General features: G+C 47.6%; 1 protein-coding gene across 10 annotated transcripts in view; it reads right to left on the bottom strand.

Annotated features, from left to right (window-relative positions):
* Positions 1 to 12,044, bottom strand: part of LOC105283671 (DNA N6-methyl adenine demethylase) — a 55,026-nt gene that overhangs the window by 8,320 nt on the left and 34,662 nt on the right. For all 10 annotated transcript variants that reach the window (XM_026973386.1, XM_026973388.1, XM_026973385.1 and 7 more), the window contains 8 exons: positions 9,115 to 9,345; positions 5,320 to 5,557; positions 4,181 to 4,416; positions 1,556 to 4,061; positions 1,091 to 1,266; positions 635 to 988; positions 320 to 547; positions 55 to 209 (listed from right to left, as the gene is read on the bottom strand). In XM_026973386.1, the coding sequence (XP_026829187.1) occupies positions 55 to 209; positions 320 to 547; positions 635 to 988; positions 1,091 to 1,266; positions 1,556 to 4,061; positions 4,181 to 4,416; positions 5,320 to 5,557; positions 9,115 to 9,345 (4,124 nt within the window). The remainder of the gene's footprint in view (positions 1 to 54; positions 210 to 319; positions 548 to 634; positions 989 to 1,090; positions 1,267 to 1,555; positions 4,062 to 4,180; positions 4,417 to 5,319; positions 5,558 to 9,114; positions 9,346 to 12,044) is intronic.

Raw genomic sequence — 12,044 nt, 5'->3', positions numbered from 1 at the left:
CGCAATACGATGTTTACAGAGATCGTCGCCAGGACATTAGAAAACAATTCTTACTTGGATAAAATTTCAAGAGCTCCGGAACGAACTTTCTTTTCTTGTCCTTCCTTCGAGCCGAACTCGTCTGTGTCATCCATTATGTAAAGAGGTAGCACGTGTAACTGTTCGTCTTCTGGTTTCGATAGTGTTCGATGTTTCGTCACGCTAACTACCTAGAAAAATGTAATGACACGTGTCATGCAAATTAAAGATGTTTTAATATTCGTAAAATCGAATTTTGTCTTAAGGGTATTGCGCAAATCAATCTGCCAAATACACGTACCACGGTGCATCCGTTATTCATGTTGTGCAGATCCCGATGAGAGTGCGCGCAAAAATCGATGCAAGCTGTAACACCGGAGAAAGGTCGGCCTGGTTTAAATCCCAAACGACATTCACTCGCTTCCCGTTCGAATTGCGTTTGATTGTTGAACGCCTCTGGCGCCAGGCTGAGATACAAAGGTGATAAAAGCGTCGCCAGAACGTGCATCCTCTCCTCGACTTCTTGCTCCTGAAATGTTCTCTTCGTCACAACCTGTGTGCTCGTGTTCTCTCTGTCCCGACGTTGGTCATCAAATCATTCTCGGGTCTTACTTACCTCCGATCGTACAGACAATCGAAACTTTCGGACGGTTTTGCTTCTGGCGTACTTGCAGCCGTTGTAATACATCGACCAGGAACAGCCGAAGGAGAAGCTAGCGCCGCAAGTGTCAGGATCGAGTCCTTGACACGCGCAGGTTCGGGGTTCATTGGTACCGCATCGTCTGGTTGTCGGCAGACCGAAACGGTTGAGTTTGTGACTCAAGAGAGAATAGATCCGATCTGCCTCATGAGTCGGTACTCCTTCCCAGGCAACCATGGCTACAACGATCCAGGCGGTTGGACACTTGTGACCTTGACGATGCTTCACGATGGTCAAGATTTTCTCATCAATGCCGGATCGTCGTATGATCTAGTGGATAGGTATTGTTACAATTTCACATAACAGGTAGGTAATTCTTCGTCACTTGGAAAAACTAGAATCGTTGCCAACTGGAATATCGGAAGAACTCACCCACTTGGCCATTGGACACCCTTGCGTGGTTTTGCCCTCTTTCCCAGTATAGATGACCTTTTCAAATCTTATCGCATCGCCCTTAAGACCGGTTCTTCGTTCGAGATCGTTCCGTAGATCGGGCAGGCTTGCAGCCGCCCCGAGGTGAGTGTAGTAAGAGCCGGGCTCTGGCGGACCTTGTGGTTGAACCTCATTTTACTTACGTACGCCGACGCGTCAACGAAAGGAAGCAACAGAAGCGGAAACATTTATACCGCGCATGTGGCAGCAGGTATGCTCTTGCGAAAGGGAGATATATTAGGTACATTCTTCTCCGGGTTTCGGGGCGCGCGATCGGTCGGTGTGGTTATTGGCCGTAAAATTATATTAGTACGTTCCTAACTTTCTTTTTTCGTTCTACTTGCGTGGTTCGTTAGTGTGTTCTCTCAATGTTAGTGTAGTGCGGAATACGCAATTGCAACTCACATTTGTCGGCAGGGAAGCAGTTGCAGTCTGGCACTTCGGTCCTGACATTCTTCAGTTTCTCCAAGTGATCTTGTAATTTTGTTGTCGTGGATGGTGTACGCGGACTGTGCGGTCCTTCGTTCTTTAGCTCGGCTCTCTGCGGTGAATCGGCTAGCATTTCATCCTTGGTTTGTAGACCCTGGCAACAACCATCCTTCAAATGTTCGGGCGTTGGCTGTTCGGTTCCACCTCGTCGGCAGCACCATGAACCGGTCCCTGGTGACACCTTTGCGGGACCCCCGTCGCCGCGAAATTTGTAATCTGGACCATTGTCCCGATTCTCCTCAATCTCAATGTTGGACGAGCTCTCGTCGCGAATAGACGTGTCAGCGCAGTCATAATCCCCGGTGTTTCCTTCCTGTTTGATCACGTGATTGGCGTTGTGTTTATCGATATCTTGGGAAGGTGTTCGCGTGGCAGCATTTGTCCTTTTCAGCAAGTCTAAATTGTCGCTATCAGATGTTTTCTGAGATTCCCCGAAAGACGCGTCCTCGATTTGATCCATGCACAGTCTCTGTTGGAAAGACTTATCGTCGATATTAGCATCTTCATTGATTTTCTCTTGTGCTTCCCAGGATTGTTGAGATTCGACTTTGTCGCATGTTCTGTCAGTATCGCTTTTGTTCTCAGTGGCGAGCTTCATAAAGTTCTCAAGGGCTGTCATTCCGCTTTCCGTTAACGTGGCGTTATCATCTTTATTACTATTGTCATTGTGACCTTGCTCTCCTTCCGTCCATTCCCATAAGCCACCACCGTCGGGCAAACTATTTACCCGAGGGTGGTGGCTATGCGATAAAAAATTACCGGTCATGTTTTCAGTAGATTGCGACATTGAAATATTCGATTGATTGATGAAGTGATCCGTGCGTTTCTCTTGCACCTTCTCGCTGTTTTCGTGCGCGTCGTGCATACGATTATCTACTGTGTACTCTGCAACGGAACCGTTGTTGCTACTAACATGTTGCGATTGCATCTGCTGATGTTGGTGGATTTGCTGCTGCTGTTGTTGTTGTTGTTGTTGTTGTTGTTGTTGCTGCTGCTGCTGCTGCTGCTGCTGCTGCTGCTGCTGTTGCTGCTTATTCAAAATCATCGATTTCAGCCGACTATTGAGATTCACTCGATTAGATTGAGCGTAAACATTGCCATCCGGATTGTCCTGATTTTCTGGAAACCCGTTTGGCTTGTTAGTTTCCGCAGCTGCTTGCTGTTGCCACGCGATTCTTTCCCCCGAGTTTTGCATGTCCTGTTTCGTCGTCTGTTGCCCCCAACTTGATTGATTCTCTGACACCGAATTCGGCGACCAGGACATTCGTGCGTCCAGTTTGTTCTCTTGCGTCAACTGGTTCTGCCACTGATGACTTGGAGCCCGCTTAGGACTGGGTTGGGAATCCTGCCACTGTTGTTGCGGCTGCTGACTATTATCACTTTTTATGCTATTTGGTGACCAATTTGGTTGACTAGTTGGAGTGTCCGGCCACATTTGATTGGATGGTGTGAGTCTCGGATTTTGCTCCACCTTAGTTTGCTGTGGCCATTGTGCTTGTTGCTGCTGTGGTTGCATCTGCTGACTGGAAGGTGTCAATCGCGGATTCTGTTGAGATGTTTGCATCTCCGGACTATTCTGCTGCCAGTTACGCTGGGCGGAAGGCGTCATCCTTGCATTTTGTTGAGCGTTGTTATGTTGGTGGTCCGACAATTTCGGGGAATGCTGCAGCCAGGTCTGATGCTGGGACGGTTGTTGCTGATTGGATGGCGTCAACCGCGGATTTTGCGGATCCCTCAGCTTCGGACTTTGTCGCGACCAGTTTCCCTGAGTTTGTTGCTGCTGGTTATCAGCGTTTTCGGACCACGATTGCGGTGTTTGAGGTTCCTTTACGCTACCGGTCTCCCAGCTCATGTGACTCGCCGGTCTCGGTAGTTCCTGCGGTTGCATCTGAGCTTGTTGCTGCTGCTGTTGTGGCTGCTCCACCTGCGACTTCATGTTACTCTGCATGTTTTGTTGTGTTTGTTGCTGTGCAGTTTTTTGTTGCTGCTGCATCGTATCTTCTTGCCAATTTATATTGCTGTTGCTCATCTTTCCGCGCGTATCTGACCACATGTGTTGATTATTGTCGACCACCGGTTGCTGCCGTTGCATCTGTGTCGATTGATGGTGTTGCTGCGGAACCATTTGCCATTGGTTCTGTATTGATTGCTGACCCATTTCCACGTAGCCTGGATATCCGTTAGAGTTGTGTAAACTCTGTGGGTCCGGTTGAAGTGGATACCCAGGCATCTCGTTTCCCGACACATTGGTGGCGGTGATTGCGGCGAATCCCTTCACTTGCGTATCCGCGGCGGCCTGTTGCTGCTGCTGCTGCTGCTGCTGCTGCGACTGCTGTTGCGGACCGCCTTGTTGCTGTTGATTATCCATGTGCACGGAGCTGCTGCGACTCGGCGGCGTCGAGGGTGGGGCCATCGTTACATCCTGCAAAAGGCCAATGTCTCCATCTAGCGTCCAAATAATTTTTTTAAGTAATTCTTTAATTTTATTCTTTAAAAGTTAAATTATTGAATTATTCGTTATATTCAATTAGTGATTCTTACTTGTTGCTGATAGCCATTCACGTAGTCTTGTCTCTCATACGCAACTGACTGATTACCGGTGGCCGCAGGATCGACAAATTGTCCGTTCAACTGCCTCTGGGGTGTTGAGACCACGGTCTGTCCTCCGACAGATGCCAGCGGTGAAGGCTGCCCCGTGATGGTATACTGTCCTGTCGTCCCGGCGCGTTGAAACGCGGACTGATCCGCCGTTATGAACGTCTGTTGCTGATATTGGACTGCAACGTTCAAATTAACACCTTGATGTAGACACGCGAGCCTGGGTAAGCGAACGTTACGAAACGAGCACTTGTCATCAACCCTTTCATTGCTACACGCGACGCGAAAAACAATTATACGCGAAAAAAGTAATATGTGATGACATGATAATATTTTTCATATTTGATTTAGGTATTTTTTTTATTAGGTATTTTATTAGATATTGTTTCGAATTGTACCCACCGTGTCCAAGAATTCGTTTATTATGATTACAAACTTTGTGTATCTTTGACTAAAATGCAAAACAAGGTTTTATTTTTGTTGATTGATTTAAATTTCCACAAATTTGTTTTTACATGTATTTTTCAACTTATTATTCGACAACAACTGGCAAGATCTTTATTGTATGTACACGACGTTTCGACCTTCACTTTAGGTCCTTGTCAAGCGTAACAGTTATTTTCTAAAAATTAACAATGAAATTAAATTTTACAATGATTCTTTATACAACGATAAAAACAAAAGGAGAGACAAAGAGAGCACAGAAAATAGAAACACCTACTAGTAGAAAATAACTGAGAGCGCGTTCAGGAGCACGAAGCCACGCTCATGACCGTCAATACACGACTGATACCTAGACAAATAGCCGAGAAATCACAAAACAGCCGGCAAATCATCAGTAGTATCCTTCTGCATATTTATCGATTTATGATGCTTCTCAATAAAAATCATTTCAGCAATTCTTAAAAATTTCTTAAAGAAACTTTTCTTAAATTCTTTTTTCTATTTTTTATTTTCCCATCATGAATCATTAATTTTTCTTCCAGATATGTGTATGCGTGTGCAATAAGTTCCGAGAAAATTATCGCTGTTATCTCACTGGCGTTTCCGTTTCACGTTGTCATTATCTCGTCTGCACTCACCTGGTTGAGGATGATACGGCGCCGCAGCACCGTACTGGGTGTGATACCTCAACTCCTCGAGTTGATTTGGCGCGGGGATCTGCTGAATGAACTGTTGGGGCGGCCAGGGCGCCGGTGACGTCTCCACTGCAACCGCGCCAACTGGTCCGACTCCCTGGTGCCAGACTGTGTTCCCGAAAGCAGCTGCTGGCCGGAAACCGGCGCCGGAATCCCCATAAAATGGCATCACTCCGGGTGACTGCAAAACAAGAGAGAAAAAAGATTATTCCCCACCAGCGACATGTTAAGAATTGAAGGTCAAAGGGTCTTTGGTGTGAAGTTTCAAGTATTTATTATATTATAAATTGGCCTGTTATCCTCGCACCTTTGAGCTTTTCTTCGAGCATTGAGATACCTTCCTCCTTTGTAAAACACAAGCGGAGCATTTTATCACGCGATAAATAACAACGATAACGACGATCCTTCCCGCGGAGTAAAATAACGCGTGTAAAAATGGAGCTGCATGGAGTTCACTTTCGTTTATTTTCGTTCGCTCGTACGTTCTCTCCGGCTTCGTCTCCCCGTCTCGTGTTCTCTGTCCGTTGACAGAGAACGGGATAAAGCGAGAGAAATCGTGGAAGAGAACGAGAGAGCCCGGTGAGCGGGAATGGAGCGACAAAGACGAAACTAAAGGGAAAAAAGGACGTGTCGAGGCCTGGCGAGAGGAGAGGCAGAGAGGAACCGTCCGCAGCGATGCGAGGTAAAGGAGAGGAAAGCCGGCAACCTCGCAGCCAGACTGTAAAACTTTGTACAAAACGAGGAGAGCGAGAGTCGCACAGGACGATTGGTTCGTTCGTTCGCTTAGCGCGGCCGCGCTTTTGTCATCTGCTTTCGAAAGCGCGCTCACCTACAAAATACTCGCGCAATCTTACAGAACGGAAGTTTACGGAGATGAGAACAACGCAACCACTGAAACTTGTAGTTACAAGCGGACTCGTGTATCCGTTTGAGCCTTGGACGATCAAGACGAGGCGAATCCGCTTAGCTTGCTAAATCGAGATGCTCAACTGCCGAGTTCTCGTGCAACGCGATTGGATGGTTACGCGCGGTTTTGAAACGCCAAAGTGCTCGCTAATTAATGCAACATTTAGATTTCACATTTCCAAGGCTACAATGTGAGATGCGTAAAATGACCTTTTCCTTTTTGGCATCAGCATAAAAATTAACATAAGATGTAACATTAGCATAACGGTTTAAATGTTTCAGGATCAATGTGGAAATTAATTCAGAACGTGTGAAAAAGGCCAGAGACGTGCGCGGATCTCGGATGATTAGTTTGTACCAAAGAAAAGACCTGAAAAGAAATGCCTTATCTGCTATACCCGAATGAATCCGTAAATAATCCGATTTGCTACAAGCAACTCTTATTGTAAGAAAGAAACAGACATCACGTGCCGATGATACGGTCTAATCCAGTCTTAATCGTTTAACGTGTTATCACGACGGTTGTTGAAACAGACACGGCTCGTGCCCGCTCGCTTGTTGCAACCGAGAGAGAGAGGAGAGACACGTTGTCTCTCGGAGAGAGTCTGAGAACCCCCGCGGTGGCCGTGAATCGGTGTTTGTGGTCGAGGTTGATAGCGTCGAAGACCTGGGCGTCTCGCCAGCAAGCGAGGGATTCCTTGGGTATATCATCCTCCTCTTCCATCTCATGCACACACGTACATCCACATCCACACCCACACCCGCACGTGCACACGGGTTTGTACGGGCGGACAAGCGGGCGCGCGCACGTTCCCTCGGGGAGAAAATCCTTCCGTTCTCGTGGCATCGTGACCTAGGGCAACCTAAGACCCAGGCGTGATAAAACGGGACGTTCTGTGACAGCACCCAAACACAGCCCTCGGGTGCCAAGTTGCCCTTCCGGCGAATACCCGGGGGAGTTTGTCGACCTCGACCGCTCTTCACCTACTCTCGGTTCTCTTACCGCCCTCCTCCCTACGGATCACCGTCTTATCGTCGTGTTACCGTCGACCGCGTGTTTGCCACCGGCGATGATCGACGTGACCGACTCTCGGCGTTAAGGGCTCTCGACTGGCGAATCGCGGTCTGAAAGAATTCGGGACGCGTGCGGCGCGGCGTTCCCTATTTTCTGCGAGCGGAATCGCGTGCGGCTGAAACCGCACGCACCCCGTCGTTGCCGGTGGGACGGGTGCTACTCGCAATTTGCGCGTTGCCCGACAAACGAGCGGGCGCAACGGCATTTCGCGGTTTCGGTTTATTGCATAATTGGGCGTTCCGATGAATACCGCCGCTCTGCAACGTTGATTCCTTTATCACCGCGGCATTAGCAATTATCGTATTCGCGCGCGCGTGCTCGCGCGTGACACGACGCGCACACCCCGTGTGGGTATGTGTGCGTTTGCGTAATGTTCGGACACGTTCGGTCGCGTTTAACGCGCGCGTAAAATGCACAATTAACGCCGGGCATGGTCATCAATGAAAATGTCCCGATGTACGAGCGCGAACGGGGAAAGGGAAGCGATACGAACGATTGTATCTCGTCCGTTGTAATTTCGTGACTACATAAACGCAAGTTGTTCCCGCTCAACCGGAAGTGATATCGCTTGTAACCGCGATAACGGCAATAACGTGTAAATCGAATGCAAATTTAAAAAATGCCTCTCTCGATTTGCTTTAACAGGAGAAGATCTCCATACCCTTAAATTCGAGAATCTTCTGCGTGAAACGCGTCCAACGTGTCGGATATGTCAATGTAAAAAAAAGGGAACGTTGATTCGCGTGTAACCGATAAATCGGATATTAAAAAGAAAAAGAGCGCATCGCGTTCTAGTCGCAAGGTTACGAATTTATCGCCGGCGCAACGCGACACGTTCTTTCTCTCCTTGCCTCCCCCGCGCATCGATTCGTTTATTTCATTAAAGAATACACACGTGGAGGGTTTTATGCGTCGCACACGTAGATGGACAGGTAGCGCGGGACGAGAGAATTCGTTTATCGACGCCAGCGAATCGACACGTCGCGTTCCAACGCTACGATTCAACTTAACAAGCATGTGCACATTTTTCTCAAGACAAGGAAGCGCGGAGCGAAACGTGGAAAATCGGCAAGAATTCTCGTGATATTACTGTCGAGAATCGGAATTCGGGGCGGTATGTGTCGAAAGAAAATCCTTGTATATGAATGAGAGACGAGTCTACACCCCCGCTCAAACGGCCACCCTCGCCGGCTTCTCCTATCGTTACTCTCCTACTCCACCTCTTGATACCGCTCGCTTTTCATCGCTCCTCTCTTTCTCTCCTTTCGTCCCCGGGACACGTCGTTCTCCACTCCCTCTCGCTTGCTCTCTCTCTCTCTCTCCGTAGGTCGGTGGTTCCTGTTCCTGCGGGTATTGATTCGCGTTGGCGGCCCCGGTCACCGCCCCCGCACTCACTGTCTGTCGGTAGTCTACCCTTGCCCACCGCTGTTACGCCGCTATTTCGGCAGCCGACTCCTTTGCAGCCGTCGAGCGCCGCGAAGTGACGTCCCACTGTCAATTGTACTGGTTTTACATGACCTAGCCGGTTCGATTGATGCTTGATGAAACGAGCTTCTTCTTGCGTTTACATTTTTTTCAATTCTCGCGAATTCTTCAACCGAGGCTCAATATCCAGAAAAGACATTTCTTTGCGGAATAGCTTAACATTTAATTTTAATTTGTCAAATAGATACATAATATACATAGATCAAATAATAACTAAAGAAATTAATAAAACATTCCTCAATTAATGATTTTAACAGGTAGTTGGGGCTCACCATAGAGACGACAGGTGGTGGTGGATTGCCGTTCCTCAAAGCGCCCGTTTGCTGGTTCGCCACGGGATTGAGATTGTCCTTGGTCTGCTGCATGGGATCCGGCTGATGTAAAGACTGTTGTGTTTGTTGCTGGTGCTGTTGCTGCAAGCCGCCGATACCAGCCTGAGGACTGCCAAGACCGGCCGGTGCGCTATCAGGCGTGCTTACTTGCCGTGCAATCTTTCGGTAACTCTGCATAACAAACATCATTCGTTTAATAACATTTTGCAAACGCCTCATCGATAATCACTTCCTCATAGAAATAGTCAAAAAATGTTGAAACGCTAAAGTCGATTTGAATATAATCTCACGCAACCGAGAAAACCCTAAAAGGCAAATGTATTTCTTTTTTAAGCTCTTCCTTCCTATTGGTTATTCCAAGAAAGACTTTTCGATCCAGACGGTAAGTCAATCGAAGTGAGTGCATAATCTGCGAGCGAGACAGGACCCGTTGTCGCGAAGGGTCGAGAAAGTTAGTCGGTCTGAATCGTCGGAAGAAAAGATGGTACTACGAGTGCCAGCTATACGGCGGTGCGACCCTATTGCTAAAAATAACGACGCGGCTTAAGTAGGCCGAGGCGGCTGAAACGTTTTCCATAGTTCAACAAGCGTCGTCAACGGAGCTGTAAACTATGAGCTATTACTCCCTCTAACGAATGTTCCTCCGTGCGAATTTCGTCGGTTGCGACGTGTAGTCGATCTCTCTCTCCCTCTCTCTTGAGGCGCGATGTCATCGGGCCGCGTGCGAGCCGCTTCATATTTTTTTTCACGCATGTATGCGGCTGCGTGTGAACGCGCGCGTTACGTTATGCATCGATTTATAAATAGACGGAACGTGGCGTCGCGGACCCATGCTGAGCTCGCAAGGAGGGTTCCTTTGCTTGCGGAGTCGCCCGCTGAGACGCTCGACTGAAATTTCAACATTCCGGAAATCGCCAACGATATTATGCATCCTCGTTACGGGAAAAGAGAGACAAAGGGAGAATCCAGATTTCTGCTGCTCCACACTTGATCGATCGTCAGAAACGATCAGAGAGAGGGATTCGCGATTGGTAGAAGACATATCATGATCATTTACGAGTTCTTTCATGCGAAACATTCAGCTTTCAAAAAGAACACAGGAAGGCTCTTTACAAGCCACCGCTTTTATTCTTTTCCATGCAAGCATACCGATCGCGATCTAACGGCAGACCCTCGTCGAACACGTCCACGAAAAGATGATGGATGTCTTTCAGATGCCAATCACCGATCAGGAAACGTAATGCAGGACGACCGATCTCCTCGAGAGGTGGTTCCGATCAACTGGTCCTCTCAACGTGCATTTTTCTGCTTTTTTTCAGATCTCGTCGCGATTTGGCTTCTCACGCAGACGTGGGCGATCGTCTCGATCGCTAGAATCATTTGTACGTGGAGTTTCTCAAGATTCGTTTCTCAGGGAGAGAGGAGAGAGAGAATTCGTTGTGATTTCTCGTCGTTTCGGTCGGTGTCATAAAACAATTAGGACACAGCGAAAAATAGAACGTTCGTTATTGCTCTTGATATCTTGGCGTGGCCGAGATATGATGATATCTCTGTCATCGTTAATGTACAACGTTAATGGAGTCGACGGATTCGGATTGACAATTACTATTAGTAGGTGGTATTCGGGATGGAAGCTCTGAAAATAATCGGGTATGAAGCCCTGTCAAACCACGTGGTTGGCGCGTGGGCATTGACCGGCCGCCAGTAACCGATTTCGACGTCAACGACGTCGGCCATTCCACTCGCAGTGTGATTCACGTTTTGTTGACTTAAGCCGAACGAAAGTATAAGGAGGCGCATGCGATACCCAAGCCTTTTCGCTCTGCACGAGTGCTTCCGATGTGCTACGTAATATCGTTATAATTTCTACATGAATGTTCTCCTCTCGCAGATTCCAAGCGGAGCGTATATCGACCAATAAAACATTTTAATATGTTAAAATACTCAAGTATTAATATGTCACACAGAGAGTGATGATGTTGAATGTCATCGATTAAATTAAAGCAAAACCAGAACAGAGAGAGAGAGGACTTGAACCAAGAACAGATTTCAGATTCGAACGCGATGTTTGAATAATTATTGCCGAATCTCGATAAATGCTGCGCATAAAAACTGCGTCACTTACGATCGTTTTATTCCTCTTTACGTTTACGACTAGCTTCGCTCGATCGATCGCGTTACTCGCAGGTCAGCGCGTCCATTTTTCTCTATTATAGATCACCTTGATCGTCGGTTGTCATGCGCGCGCGATCGCACGCGGTCAAAAAGGTGATAAAAAAAAAAAGAGTACGAAGTATACGTTAATAAAACGAGCGGAATTCATGGCGTTTCGCGGACCGCCGATAGAACGGAGGACACGTCGTTTGACCTAAATTCCGCGATCATGATAGACGAATGTCGCTTGCGTAACGAGCCGAGTGTGGTTCGTAAAGTTGCTTTTGCACTCGGTGGCAGCAGTCCTTGACGCAAGGGCCTCGCTTTGCTAGATACTGAGCTAGTCCGAGCGTTGCCTTACATAATCCGCACGCACTATGGCTCGATACGAATTCATCAAGAACGATACATTAAGCTACGGAGCGAAAAATCGCTTCATCGATTTTCGTGAAATCCGAAGCTCGCACGAAGCTCAAGCGCTTCAAACAAAATATCAATATTCCGTGCAAAAACGCAGGCAGATGTGCGTAATGGGTTCTTTGATTATCGAGCGACGAAGCTTAGGCGAATGTCCTCGTTGTGCGATTCGTGAGGAACAGATTGCACCGTGTGATCCGTTAGATATAAATAATAGAGCGTCAAATGTAGTCGGAATGCGGTCGACACCGCGTTCGAATACACGAGAGCGCCTCGAGTCTGTATTGTTTGTGAATCCT

Source organism: Ooceraea biroi, chromosome 10 (genome assembly GCF_003672135.1).
Source record: "Ooceraea biroi isolate clonal line C1 chromosome 10, Obir_v5.4, whole genome shotgun sequence".
Taxonomy (NCBI): domain Eukaryota; kingdom Metazoa; phylum Arthropoda; class Insecta; order Hymenoptera; family Formicidae; genus Ooceraea; species Ooceraea biroi.
Note: the sequence above shows the minus strand (reverse complement) of the source record. Positions and strands in the feature narration are given on the sequence as shown.